The sequence below is a fragment of the Stegostoma tigrinum genome, chromosome 11 (genome assembly GCF_030684315.1).
Source record: "Stegostoma tigrinum isolate sSteTig4 chromosome 11, sSteTig4.hap1, whole genome shotgun sequence".
In the NCBI taxonomy this organism is placed as follows: domain Eukaryota; kingdom Metazoa; phylum Chordata; class Chondrichthyes; order Orectolobiformes; family Stegostomatidae; genus Stegostoma; species Stegostoma tigrinum.
The window spans coordinates 26,554,418-26,569,348 of NC_081364.1; the positions used below are offsets into that span (position 1 = coordinate 26,554,418).

Here is a 14,931-nt window from a genome sequence, read left to right on the forward strand (position 1 = left end):
CAATGTCCCTGCAACAGGCATGTAAACCCGTAACATTGTTTAAAATGACCTCTGGTCAAACCTTACAAAGAGACTCTTATGAAGATAAACCCTTTCCTTTACACTGAAGACATCTCCATTATTGAAAGTAGCAGTATCGCTGGGACAGAAGAAGGAAAGATCTCAGCCCAGAATTAGGTATTTATTCAGCTGGACAAAAATAGTACATGTCCACACTTTAAAATACTGTGAATTGTGAATGATTTGCCAGGAAAAACAAAGGGCATACCTTATAATGAAATAGCATAGATTGCTGTCTGCTAATAAAAGTAGCAGGCTATAGATGGACAATCATTGAATCAAGGCAAAGTGTGTAGCTGCTCAATATCAAGTCAAGAATATTGATGGATAACAGGGCAACCAATAGGATGAGAGGGCTCCCCAGTCTCCGTCATGGAAAAGCGCCGGCAGATGGATATACGACATACCAATTGTTTTTCTAGAAATGTTTCCTCACAATAAATTTCCCAAGGTTGCAGTCTTCTGCACTTTACCAGGGTTATTGGGAAGGAGCCAACAGATAATGCCTTGGGACAGTTCCCTACATCCGGGGAACAGCATTTGTTTTAACCTGGAAGCTGAGCTAAAGTACACTTTTGGGGCAGGATACAAAAGGTCATCTATATCCCAGAAACATTTTTTTTAGGCAGGTAGCAAAGTTAAAGTTTATCGATAATACAGCATACAAAAAATAACAGTGTGTGGCTGCCTGTGTGACACGTCAAATGACAGTGCCTAATGTTGACACTGAGCAATAATACTGGAAAAGTGTTTAATTCTCCTCATTCAATAGTTTTCAATTCCGTTAGGGCAAAAATTGATTGATTTATTGTCAGGTGTACTGAAGTACAGTGAACTGCTTTGTTTACGAGCAGTACAGGCAGATCATAGTAAGCAACAATGTGCAGATCAAAAAGACTTAGACAGAGGCATATAGGTTACATTGTGCAGGGCGTGCATGAAGCAAGATCAACAATAGCAAGATCAGAATTATTTGAGGCTGGACAGTCCATTTATCAATCTAATAACAGCTGGAAAGAAGCTTTTCCTGAACCTGCTAGTGCATCTGTTCAAGCTTCTGTATCTTCTGCCTGATGTAAGAGGTTGTAGGAGAGCATTACTGGGGTGCGTTGGGTCTTTGATGTTGGTGGCCTTTCTGCAGCAGTGAGCCATGGAAATGGAGTCCATGGATTGAAGGTTGGCTTCGAGATGTCCTGGGCTGTCCATGTCACTTTCTGTCATTACTCATAGTCCTGCGCAGGGCAGCTGCCATATAATGCACCCAGACATTGTTTTCAGTGGTGATTCTATAGAAGTTAGTGAGGGTCCTTATGGAGACGCCAAATTTCCTGAGCTGCCTGAGGAAGAACAGGCATTGTTGTACCACCTTGACAGTGGCATCTACAAGAGAAGTCCAGGACAGTTGTTGGTTATTGTCACTCCGTGGAACTTGATGCTTGCCACCCTGTCACCCTTAGTTCCATTGATGTAGCTAGGGGTGTGTTCTCCTCCTTTCTTTCTGAGGGTTATGATCAGTTCTTTAGTTTTGCTTACATTGAGAGACAGATTGTTTTCATTGCGCCACATCACCAAGTCCTGTATCTCCCTTCTGTATTTTGACTTGTCATTGTTAGATATCCATCCCACTATGATGGTGGTGTCAGCGAACTTGTAGTTGGCCCTCATTCAGAAGGTAACAGCACAGTTGTGGGTGTACAGGGAGTACAGTAGGGGGCTGAGGATGCATCCTTGGGAGGCTCCAGTGTTGAGTGTTATGGTGGAGGAGACACAGTTACCTATCCTAGCTGATTGTGGCCTATGGGTCAGAAAGCTAAGGATCCAATTGTAGAAGGCGGTGCTGAGACCAAGGTCATGCAGTTTTGAGATCAGTCTGAAAGGGATAATGGTGTTGAAGATGGAGCTGTAATCAATGAGGAGGAGTCTGGCATAGATTCTTTGTTGTCCAGATGTTCAAGGGATGAGCTCAGGGCTAGGGATATGGCATCCACTGTGGACCTATTACATTGACAGGCAAATTGTAGGGCTTCGAGGCAGGCTGGGAGACTGCAGTTGATGTCAAGTTGATTCACTGGTCAGTTTAAAAAAAACTTTTCCTTTTCCCCAGTGCAGTGAGTTTGTGAATGTGCTCTAAATAGATTATTTACAATATTTCTTGAAAAGACAATCACATTAAGAACTACAGACTTAACTGTTAAATAATTATGACTGATTAACAGGTGACATTTAAAAGCCTGGGAGTGAAGCTGCCATTAGCATTAATACCAAGGAAATAATAATTGATTCATTAGTGATATTCCATCACATTCTCAAAGATACATTTCATTGAAAAGCAAATTAAAATTTGGGCAGAAGCCAGAATTTTCAAAGTGGTTTACTCTTTCATCCAGCAAGCTATATTAAACAGAGCATCTTGTTTGAATACTGGCCTGCTGGCTAAATTGAATGCTGGCTGATTTGCCATGTAATTAAACATTCAAAACACAGTCCCCTCTTCTTGACATAATAAGAACAAACAGGAACATTGGCATGCTACTGGGTATAATTTCAAAACCTGCAGATGACACAAAATTAGAAGTCCTGTGAACCCTGAATTGGAGTGTAACAGATTTCTTTTTATTCATTCATATTATGGAGATCTCACTGGCTAGGCTTGTATTTAATACCTACCCCTGAATGTCCCGGAGAAGCTGACAGTGAGTTACTGTCTTGAACCACTGCATTTTTCTTTTGGGATACAGTGTCAATTAATCATGTCAAATCCATACAACTTCCATTAATTTAATGTGCAAGTTGTCTTGTGTTCTAGCTTCATGAGGTTGACACTTCATGTTTAGCTATGCCTGTTGCTGGTCCTGACATGTCATGTCATGACATTCTACATTCTTCACTGATCCAGGGTTGATCTCCTAGCTTGATGGTAATAGTACAATGGGCAACATGTCATGTCATGAAGGTACAGGCTGTGGTTTAATGCTACTGTACTGCTGCTGATGGCCTGCAGCACCTCATGGATACCCAGCTTTGCTAGATTTCTTTGAAATCTGTCTGATTTTAGCATTTTGCTAGTGCCTCACAACACTATAGAGGGTAGCCTCACTATGAAGACATGACTACATATCCACAAGGATTGTGTGGTTTTCATCCATACAGATATTGTCATGGATGATTTCGTTTGCACCAGGGACATTTATGAATGTTGTATTATTGCTCACGATTAGTATGCAGTATGCCTTTAAGAGACATGTTCATGACATCACTAATTTATCACAGCATGTGACCTGTGAGCATAAAAGACTTAACGTCCCTCTTAACTGGGACTGATATTAAAAAAAAAGACGTGAAGGACTAATGTTTTTCAGAGAAGGTGGGTCGCATGTGGAATGAACTTCCTGAGGAAGTGTTGGATGACAGCACAGTTACAATGTTTAACAGACACTTCATTACATACATGAATGGGAAATATTTGGAGATATATGGACCAGGAGCAGGCAGTTGGGACTAGTTTGGGTTGGAATTATGTTAGGCATGGACAGGTTAGGCCAAAGGGCCTGTTTCCATGCTGTATGACTCTATGATATGCTAATTGCAACTGAACAGCTTAATATTAGCCCAGACATCGAAGACTGTACTGTTTGTATATATCAGGAGCTGTGATAAATGTCTGTTAAATCTTTTAGTATCATGTTACCCATTATTTAGTTCTTACTTTAGGGAAATAACATAAGCATTGTCACATCAGTTACAAATACACTGCTTGAGGCAAAGCACAGTAGCAGTTCATGGCATAAAGTGATGGCTTCTCAGAAGAGTATAATTCATGGTGTGGCCACTCGGAGAGTTTTAGGATTTGGAATTTGCTGCCTGGGAAAGTGGTCGGTTAGGTTTTCCAATAGTTAAGTTACTCTAAATTCTGCTTTCTTTTGTTTGTGTTTAAATAAATTTCATTTTGTTTAAAACCAAGTAGTTTGACCTGTTGTGTGACACCTGGAACACCCACCTCACGTCTGCCTTTAAAATAAGAAAAAGTTAGTGTCTAGGTTACCTTCTTAAAATATTTTGAGGGGGGGTCTAGCCTAGTCCATAAAACCCATCACAAAGTCACCTTTTAACCTAACATGTGCTCAGTATAATGGCTGTGGCCAGCCAGTTCAGAGTCAAACCTGGAGCTGAGGAGAATCTGAATCCTCCTGTATATATTGGTCAGCCAAGGCTTCCTGATTTGCCAAGGTTAACAATCCCAATCAAACATCTCATAGTCAATGAGATCCCCATGGTTCTAATTGCTACAGTGTCCAAACTACTGATCTAGATTTCTGGATTACCTTTACACTATTGTATTCCTCAAAGAAAAAGGATCTCGACCCGAAACATCAGCTTTCCTGCTCCTCTGATGCTGCTTGGCCTGCTGTGTTCCTCCAGCTTACCCTTGTTATCTCAGATTCTCCAGCATCGGCAGTTCTTACTATCTCGGTAACATATGTCATCATTCTGTGTTATGGATCCTGATTTCCATTTTAGCTTAGAATTTCCTGAAAGTCTGCCCTGATTGAAATTGAAAAGAGTTGAAATAGTCACTATTTTTGTGCACTTATTTAGAATTGCTTCAAATTCCCTCAATGAGTAGTGAACATGCAGCATTATATTTTATCTTGATATACATTCTGACAGTGTGTGAGAATTAAGTCATGGGAATGAATATTAAAATTGAATGCAATCCTTTCTGAGGCAATTAAATAGTCTGAAGTAACAACCTGACTATCCTGGTTGGATATTTTGAAGCTTGAATTGCACCTTTAAAAATGTTCTCTTGGTAATTCATCTCTTTACAAAATCAGTAAGCTTTCTGATTAACTTGATGCATTGTGAATGTGTGTGTGTGCCATGTTTTCTTGGCAAACGCTCTGCTACATATTTACCATATTGCAAATATGACTCACAGTAAATTAATCAGACATAGTATTAGTACTAAAACAAAATACTCAGGGTGCTATAAATCTGATTTACAAATAGACTGTGCTGGAAGTGTTTTTCACGTCTGACAGTATTTCCAGAGAGAGAAACAGAGTTAACGTTTCAGGTCAGTGACCTCCCGTCAGAACTGCTGAACTGAAGTGTAGCTGTTTTCCCTCAGCAGATGCTGCCAAACCTGCTGAATATTTCCAGCAGTTTCTCTTTCTGTATTGATATTTTAAGTTATGAAAGGGAGACGCAATAGTAAAACAGCACCCCTGGCACTTGTGATGCCATGAGATATTCCACATGTACCCAACTGCATTTGGACCTACAGGCCAACTGGAAAACTCCAGTCAGTCTCTGATCATTGTCCTGATAATTAGCTCAACAAGTTGTCATTCTGCCCTGGATCTGGCCTTCATGAAAATGGTTTGAGGGCAGGATGGTGCTGGCAAATTCACATGCTGGCCCACAGTGTCAACATACGAGCCCATCTGCCTCTTGTTCTACTCTAACTGGTGGGTCAAAGTTTGCTACAGAATGCTGATATCTCACTTTACTGTCAATTTGAGCTATCTTCTTCTAAGATTTCAAAATTGATGTGTTTAGGTCCATGACCTGTTTTATAAAGTCACTAATTTCATCAAAGCATTGTCTGACTGTAAGATGTCATGTTTCGCAATAGAATCGCACAAAAACAATGCTGCATCTCATATATGGAGGAACACAGCTGCTTAATTGGTATGAACTTTGCAAAAGAAAATGAAGACTGCTATGTAAATCCACATGATGCTTGTGGAGCAGACATATATAAGGCAAGTATTTCATGGTACATTATGTTCCTCACAAAGTATTCAAACCATTAATTTTCCTTATAAAAGGTGGGTTATGATATGGTACTTAAAAGCCCCAATTCCATTAAATGAGTTGTTTGTTCGAAAGGAGGAAACACAAACGATTTATCTATAAAGTACCTCTCAGGGCATACTGAAGTACTTTACAGCTCATAAAATACTCGAGGTTTATTCACTGTTGCAAACTGCTACATGAGGCAGACCATTTTAGAAATCTTTCATTTGCTGAGTGCTTTCAAATGAACAATTTCAGCAGAAATGCTTGTATTTAAAGTCCAAATAAACACCTAGAGGGCAGTTGTACAATGATGCAGTTGCAGTTTGGTATTAACAAAACTCAGCTGTTAAAGGTACACCCAAACACGCTAGTTGCGACATGGGATGCCATATCCAGCAAAAAGTGATTTTACAGAACTGTAAGTAATTTTTGGTTATTTTGGTTGACATAATATTAACAATTCAAATGCAAGTTAATAGAGGACACAGCCTTGAGATTAGAGCTGAACTGTTCAGGGTGAAGTCAGAAAACACCATTGTACACAACCAGTAATGAAAATCGCTATTTCTTTCACCTGGAAAGCTGTTGAGGCTAGGACTCAATTGTAAATCTCAAAATCTAGCAATCTGAGTTTTTATTATGCAAGGGTACGGGATTATAGAAGCATGACAGGCAGATACAGTTAATTTCAGCCCTGATCTGTTTATGTGGGGAGACAGAATCAATGAGCTGAATGGTCTCCTTGTCTTATTTGAAAAAAGCATACCAGCTGTAAACTTTTTTAAACTGACCTGTTTACATTGTACATATGAACAAATTTGCAATAACTTATTACGTTTGTTGAACAATTAAATAACTTTTTACAGTTCCATCCATCACAAATATTTTGCTCAGTTTGAATAGGACAAAGCTGCACTGGATGCAGATGCCATTTTTTTCCAGTACTGAGATTTCACTGTGGATCCATCTAGACTGATGAAACAAAACTCACTTGTTTCTCCCGATCAGCAAGTTACGCTGATTATTATTCAGCACAGATTAAAATTAGACTGGGCAGCTCAGTCAGAAAGCCAGAAATTTGAACGTAGAGGGATGTGAGGCTGGGACTGAGACATTTGACTTACAGTCTAATCACTGATTTGTTTTCTGAGTTATCCTGGAATTTTAACATTGGTGAGTACACAGGATCATCTTGAATCACCTTGAAAATTAAGACATGCTTGATACTTTAGTATAAAGTTTTATTGCTTAAAATTTGCTTTTGTTAGATTATGATTTTGATTTCGATAAAGCAAAGCTTCTAAAAGCCAACGTCATAGTCATGAATCATCTATAAAATAACAATGTTTTTAAGATGATATAATATTTGTCTTAATGCACTTGTCAACTTAGTGAAACATTTAGAGCCTTTTTATTTAACACCTTCCTTCTTCTGAAGGAGGTTAAGATGCCGGAGGCTTTCTTGCTAAATTCCTAAATTTTCATCTCAAATTGATGCAATTTAAGGATGTAAATGTCACCAGTGTCATTGAGGGGAGGCGATGGCCTTGTGGTATTATCACTGGACTGTTGATCCAGATAATATTCTGGGGACCCAGGTTCAAATCCTGCCACAGCAGATGGTGGAATTTGAATTCAATAAATACCTGGAATTAAGAGTCTAATGATGACCGTGAATCCATTGTTGATTGTTGGGGAAAAGCCCATGTGGCTCACTAATGTCCTTTAGGGAAGGAAAATGCCATCCTTACCTGGTCTGGCCTGTATGTGATTCTTGACCCACAGCAATGACTCTTAAACTGCCCTCTAGGCAATTAGGGATGGGCAATAAATGCTGCCTCAACAATAAATACTGCAAAGACAGTGATGCTCTCATTGTGAATGAATAAAGGATTGAATTTGAATAATGAAATTGTGCTCTGGGCACCTATGCTTTGAATGGTTAGTCTCCTGTGTGTATATCTTCCCATCCCACTCCCCTAATTCTGAGGTGAAATCAATTTTTTTACACACAATGCATTCAAATTGTATATTTTTAAAACAACCACTTGATATTATAATGCCTGCAGGATTTTTTTGTCATAGCTGCAGAACTAAATGTTCAACAAAATGAGTTATCCAGGAAATGTTCCTTATTAAAGAAGTCGTCAGAGTATTAATGAGGGTGAAAATGCACCATATTTGGGCTTGGCCTATGCAAGGAGGACTAGACTAAATAGACTAGGACATATTCTAAAGAAGTGTCCCTGGACCCGAAATATTAACTCTGACTCCTCTAGACGGATGCTGCCAGCCCTGCTGAGATTTTCCAGAAATTTCTGTTATTGATTTTGTTTGAGATTAGAACAAGGCTTCCTCAAGTAAAGGTCATTGGTTGTGAACTGAAATTTTGGGGCCACAAGCTCCAAGTTGATACTGGCTGCTGTGAAGCTCTGATCAAGGGAACAACTGAGAGACAACTTATAATCCTTGCAGGTTTTGCAAACTGTCACTGTTATCTCCCTCTGCTTACTGATGCCTAGTCAGTTGCTATGCTATGTTATAAGAAGGAAATCTCCTCGTAACTCCCTCTGTTCCCCCAGCCCTACAGGTCCTCCTCTGACTCATACACTTCTCACTGGTGTTATGTGGAGTAAGGTACCCCGGTGGGATAAACATTTGGGAACCCCTGGCCTATGGGCAGCGAATGGAATCACATAGATGATAGATGCAGGTATATTGAAAAGATATTTGGACAAGTACATGAATAAGAAAAGTTTAGAGGGATGTTGGCCAAATACAGGTAAGTGAAACTAGTTTAGTTTGGAAAAGTTAGTTGGCATTGTACTGAAGGGTTTGTTTCTGCGCTGTATGACTCTGAGTCTAAACAGCTGGAGTTTTGCATACACCATGCTTAATTTGTCTAATTCACATTGAAACTTTTCTGTGGGATCCTACAATAGGGATAGTACCTCATTGTTGCCTCCTGCCTGTTTTAGGTGAATGCCCACTTTCGTAGAAGTGTGCAATAATAGATTTCTCTACCAAATATCAGTATGGTAGTGGAGCAATTTATTTTTATCTGTTTTGTTTTTCTCCAATTCTCCTTACAGAAATGCTGTGACTGCTGTACATTAGGAATTACCTTCCGGAACCAGTATGGAATATGTGAAGAAAAGCCAAGCCTAGGCTATCCTTGTAGTCAGGCATTTTTAAGTTGTTGTGAAGGAGCTGAAGATATTACTCACCTGCCAGTAAGAAGATGGCTCAAACCAAAGCCTCTGCCGGACTCAGCTCTTGTTCCTGACCAAGGTGCGATGTAGTTTTGCATTTGGGTTTCTCCTGAAGGGAGCTAACTAAGTAAAATATCACCTTCAAATATTAAATGCCATCCATGACAAAAAGGATAAGTCATGGACGACAAAGAACGTGGGGAAAACATCAGGCTATCAGCTGCTTCTTTCTCACTTAAACAAGTAGGCAGCAGTTGCTTGGAAATCCAACAATGAAATTGTGTGCCCATTTGCCAGGCTGAACTACCGTTTCAGTCAGGTTTTTAAAAGCGATCCAGGATACACACCAAAATAAGATATGGGTGCCAGCTGGGTGGCACTTGATATGGAAGTCCCACCTCTATTTCTGACAGTTCCAAAATTTTCACTGGTTACAGTAAGAGGGTAAGAGGGAATCACCAAGAAATCATGAATTTAGCAGATACATTTGAACTCAATACCAAATACTAACACACCCCTTTTGACAGGAGTTTTAAAATCCAGCACGGGATTCACAAATTTGTGGATTAGATTTAAACATTCTTTTAGAGTGGGTAACCTCTATCTAACAGCCATGAACTGAAGTATTTTTTAAAAATGCCCTATTTTTGAAATTCTAATAAAAGGGGCTGTAGCTATAAGTAGGAGTTTTTTTTTTAAAAATGCCTCTGTGAACGGCTTTGATCAATAAGGTTATGTTAGTAAAGAATGTAGCATGTGTCCATGCAGTTTCAATAGAACTGCCTGTTGCCATTTTTCCAGGAATATCATTATGGCCTTATGAATGCTTGCCTGAGTTTCAAATGTAACAATCCCAGCAGATTTTCTGAGATCATAGTTTGTCTGATAGTTGAAACAAAAATCCGTTGAAAGATTGGTTTTCTTTTCACGTGATCTGAATAGACATTTGTTTAGTTTATAAGAAATTAACCATTTGAACAGATTTTAAAACTTTGATTGGGCTTTATAAATCAGTGTTTTTTTTCATAAGTGTGTAGGAAAGGGGTGTGTATGAGGTGAAACAAAATGGTGGAATGGCTAATTGATAGTGCTATTAAGCCGCACTTGTAAAGAAATAACCGTTAACTGATGCGCCGCTTGTATTCCATCAGAACCTCTTGGCTCCTGACTTCATTATATCCTTCTTGTCCAAACAAGAACAAAAGAGCTAAACTCTAGAAGTGAGGTGAGACTGACTGCCCTTGACATCAAGGCAATGTTTGACTCTTTACTTGTCTTCCTAATGTTAATTTATCACATTCAAGGCAGAGGTCAGGAGTTTTATGGATTAATCTTTGCTTGCCTATAGTGTGCAACTTTGGTAATACTCAAAAATCTTGACACCATCCAGGATAAGACAGCCCACTTGATTAGCAATCCATTTGTCTCTTCAGCATTCACTCTCTTTACTGCAGTGACATAGCAGCAGCAGTGTGTATCATCTGTAAGATGCATTACAGTCACATAACAAGGCTTCAGGAGCATCTTCCAAAAGTATGATTTCTACCATTTAGAATGAAGAGGATAACAAATTCATGGGAACATCATTAGTTACAAGTTCCCTTCCAAGTGACACAGCAGCCTGACTTGGAAATATATCACTGTTCCATCATTGTTGCTGGATCACAACCCTGAAACTCTTTTCCTAACAGCTCTGTGCATGCCCCAATACCCAAAAGACTGCGACAAGCAGGGTGGAAGCCCACTATCATCTTCTCAAGGCCAACAGGGGACAAAGTGGGCAATAAATTCCATCTCAGCCAGTGACACCCATATCCCATCAATGAAAGAACGATTTTTCAATACCAAAACCTGACTCCAAGATTCTGTTCATACCATTCAATGTGAAAAGGATGAATAATGCAGAATGCATACATACCTAGGTGTTTGGCACCTACAGCTTTTGGAACATGTTCAACAGGCTGACAACTTCAAAGTGATATGTGAATTTCAATAGTTTCATTCTTTGGGGGTGCTGCTGATGTAGAATCTATTCAGCTCCCAAGACGAAAACTCCTCATGCACCATCATAAACTTTCACCTATCAGCCCTATAGTGTCTTCAGGCTTCATAACTTGTAGACTGTTGTTGAAAACCACCACTTGAGGCTTTTCTTGTCATCTATTAAGCCAATATTTAAATTAAACCTGTTCAAAATTGATAATGTTAGCGTTGAACCATGGTGGAAGAGAGATTGGAGTCGTTTTCCTTAGAGATTGAGAGGGGACATGATTGAGATGTATAAAACCATGGGAAGCTTGACAGGAAGAAACTTTGCCTCTTGGTGGAGGATGAATAACCATGGGACATTGACTTAAGATGAGGGGCGGAACATCTAGAGAAGATGTAAAGAAAAGTTCAGTCATTCAGAAGCTGTTGTCGAGGCACAAACCTTCATAACATTTAAGAAGTATTTAGATCTGCACACACGATGACAAGGCAATGGATAAGGTGCTGGATAAGATTAACTAGGGAGTTGCTTTTGTCTAATTTTGGGCCAAATAGCCTCTTTCGTTTCTGTAAACCTCTGTGACTCTGTCTATATAAAGCTGTTAGCATATGGAATGTCCTGCTTGGAAGAGTGATAGGCCTGATTTAGCAGGGAGTTGGAACGGTACCTGAGGATGAGGGTTATGGACAAAAAGGACAGATGTGCAATGAAACCTGCTTGATTTACCTTAAACTCAGCAGAGGGATTATGGATTGCTGGACCTTTCCCTGATTTTGCAATAACAGAGAAACATATAAGTTAAATAGGGAGATTTGGGCAGGATTTTCAGGGAAGATGACAAAGCACTGCTGGTATTTTGGGAAAGCTTGTTTTAAGACTTAGTTCCAATTGGAATTGGAATTCCAGTTCCATTGCCAGCCAATTCGGTTCCAAACAAACCTTGTTCCAGATAGTTAATGGAGGCAGTCTGAGATCCAATCAGCCTCCAGTTTCCAGACATGATGGGAGTCAGTGATAGGCTGTGGTAGCAGAGCTCCAGGCAGACTTACAGACTGACTTTGTCACTGCTTGGGCACAGGTGGAGTCAGATCTCACCCTGTAGTGCGATCACACCACCCTCAGAAGTTGTGGCCTTGCAATTTTCATCATGAGATTAAATTTTAGAATACGTTGTTGAGGTGTCTCCAGGATCTTTTCAGTTATTTACTAATCATGGCAGAGGGCTGCTTCTTGGAAGCTGATGGCCTCAGACCCCCAGCTTTGAGAGCCAGTCTGCTGCCCTGAATTAAACAGGAAACTTCCTCCTAAGTAAGAGGGAGGCACGATGTCCCCTTACTGAGCCATGGTGACCCTCAGGTTAAACTACCACCAGTTGTGTCACTTGAATGAGCGAGAATCCTATTGCCGTCTGGGTTTGTGGCAACTTTACCTTTACCTTCATAGAGCTGCCAAACCTGATATTTTCTGGACCCTGCAGCCAAGCTCCCAAAATGAAGAATTGTCACACATTTTTTGCTGTGTGGGGCCAAGAGTAACGTGCATTCCCAAAAGCCTTCCCACGCGCTGCTAGGCATTCAGTGGCAAAAAACACCCTCAAGATTCCCTCATGCCTTTTGAAGGTATAACTACTGTATTTTTCCAGCTACTGTGTTTACCATGTGTCCTCCCCAATCCCACATCAGCCTCCTCTTCCCCTGATCCTTCAGCCCAGCAAACCCTAGCACTGCTACTTTACAAATGTTATTCATGAGGCTCTGCTATCAAAATGGTTATTGTTTCTCATTAGAGCTAAGTGTTCAAGACTGCCTAATTCATCTGCCCTCCTCCTCAATATGAAAGCGAATCCTGTTATGCTTTCTGTTTTTGCGCTTCATGATTATCCTAGCTTATTTAAGTTAGTTTTGATAATTTGAGACAACATAATTGCATTACTGTGTGAAAGCTCACCATTATGAAAAGCTCATTCCGACATACGCTGGGGTAAAGAACAGTATGTGCGGTGATATTCAGACTGATTGACTCATGTTTATACCCTGAAGTGGTGGAAAGGAGCCATAAAGGCTTTCATTGTTATGCAGTAATTTACCCTCAGAGGTCTGCGAGTCTTTGGAATATAGTACAACAGTTCATTTGTTGTAGTTGGCACAGTGTAGCACAGTTTAACTGTCATGTTTCAATGTGCATAGATTTGTACTTCTATAATGCACTGTATGAAAGCAATGGTGAGAAATGGATGCATTTCAGAAATTGCTTACTAAAAAAGTTTTAAAATGAGTTAACAAATGGTGTTACAATTAAATGAATGATTGTCTTGCAAATTTAAAAGTAGCTGGATATTTCTATTTTAATAAGGATTAAGCTATCAAATTCTAAATAGTTGCATGTCTGCCTTTGCATATTGAGTCTTTTTTAGAAAGTGAATTGTTTACAAACTGCTTTTCTCTATTTATAAAATGTGTGATGCAAGATCCTCGATTTTGCTTTGTGAGGTAGCATAAACTCTGCATTGTATTGCCAGTCCAAACCAAAGTTAAATGCATCAAAAATCTGAGTGACAGGAATCAATAACCAAAGGCAATGGATGATTTGAGAGAATCAATACTGCAATTTGACCTAGCCTCTTGGGCTCTGCTGAAAATTCCTGCAGTTACCATTCGCACATCATTCAGTGCATTATTTTGCAGATCCTCTGTACATTGCTGCAATAATGTAAATTCCGCCATTCAGCAGAGCTGCTTGTTCATATTGCAGGCTTTTCTACACAAAAGACATTTGAGTGGATCTCATTGTCAGGGATACACATTGCTGACATTGAACAAAACTGCGCAGGAACCTCCCTAACCCTAACGTCACAACCTCTCCTCAGCGAGGATTTTGGCTAATTCAATAGAAAATTTGCTCCTGGTGTTAACTGCAGTGACGTACAGCAGTGAGAGCTGTTCAGTGCAGATAGTTGTGGGAATAATTTACATTCACTGCGCCACAAAAATCCTAAATCAGGCTGTGTAGTGGAATGGGATAAGCAAATGATGATAGTGTAACTGGTTATGTTATTTACATCAGCAAAGCTGATGAGAAAATATGAGAGGATGTAAAAGAGAAAGACTTACGTACGGCATCAGAGACCTGTACGACATAACATGTAAATATATCAATGTGAATTCAGAGTGTTATTCTTCTGAAGAAAAGGAGAGACCTTTACCTTGGGATAAGGATAAGATACCAGAGACCAATTAAAAGAAGTGATATAGTACTATAGGAGCAGAACTATATCAAGGTTGCAAGCAAAGCAATAGAAATATACGGTCAGTACATTTTCATACACCATTTGCAGACAATGTTGTCATGAGGTAGGGTGTGGAGCAACATAATACTAACTAAAAGCTGTTAATCAATGCACTTGATGCATACCATAACACAAAGGAAGATCTGATCATATAAATAGAAGGCTTAATTAAAAGTCTCAACAACAAGTGGAGTGGATGGAAGTGTTATTAAAAGAATTATATGGATCGACAGGATTTTTTGAATACCCATTCATGGAATGTAGACATCATTGCCCGTAACTGCATTTATTGCCTGTCCTTAGTTGCCCTTGAGAATATGATGGTGCCCTTCTGTAGCCCATTTGGTGTTGGTAGACTCAAAATGCAGATTGGGAGAGAGTTCCAGGATTTTGACTGAGTAACAGCAAAGGAATGGTAATATATTTCCGAGTCAGGATGATCAGAGGGAAACTTGCCTGAGGGAATGTTTCCAAATATCTGCTGTCCTTGTCTTTTGAGATGGAAGTTTTGGAAGGTGCTGTGTGAGGAGCTTTGGTAAATTTCTGTAGACTGTACATACTTCTACTCCTGAATTTTA

The 14,931-nt window shown here is 39.7% G+C and overlaps 1 protein-coding gene across 3 annotated transcripts in view; it reads left to right on the plus strand.

Moving 5' to 3' along the window:
• fbln2 (fibulin 2) overlaps positions 1-14,931 on the plus strand; it is a 187,020-nt gene that overhangs the window by 104,782 nt on the left and 67,307 nt on the right. For all 3 annotated transcript variants that reach the window (XM_059649858.1, XM_059649859.1, XM_059649857.1), the window contains 2 exons: positions 5,699-5,828; positions 8,958-9,156. In XM_059649858.1, coding sequence (XP_059505841.1) covers positions 5,699-5,828; positions 8,958-9,156 — 329 coding nt within the window. The remainder of the gene's footprint in view (positions 1-5,698; positions 5,829-8,957; positions 9,157-14,931) is intronic.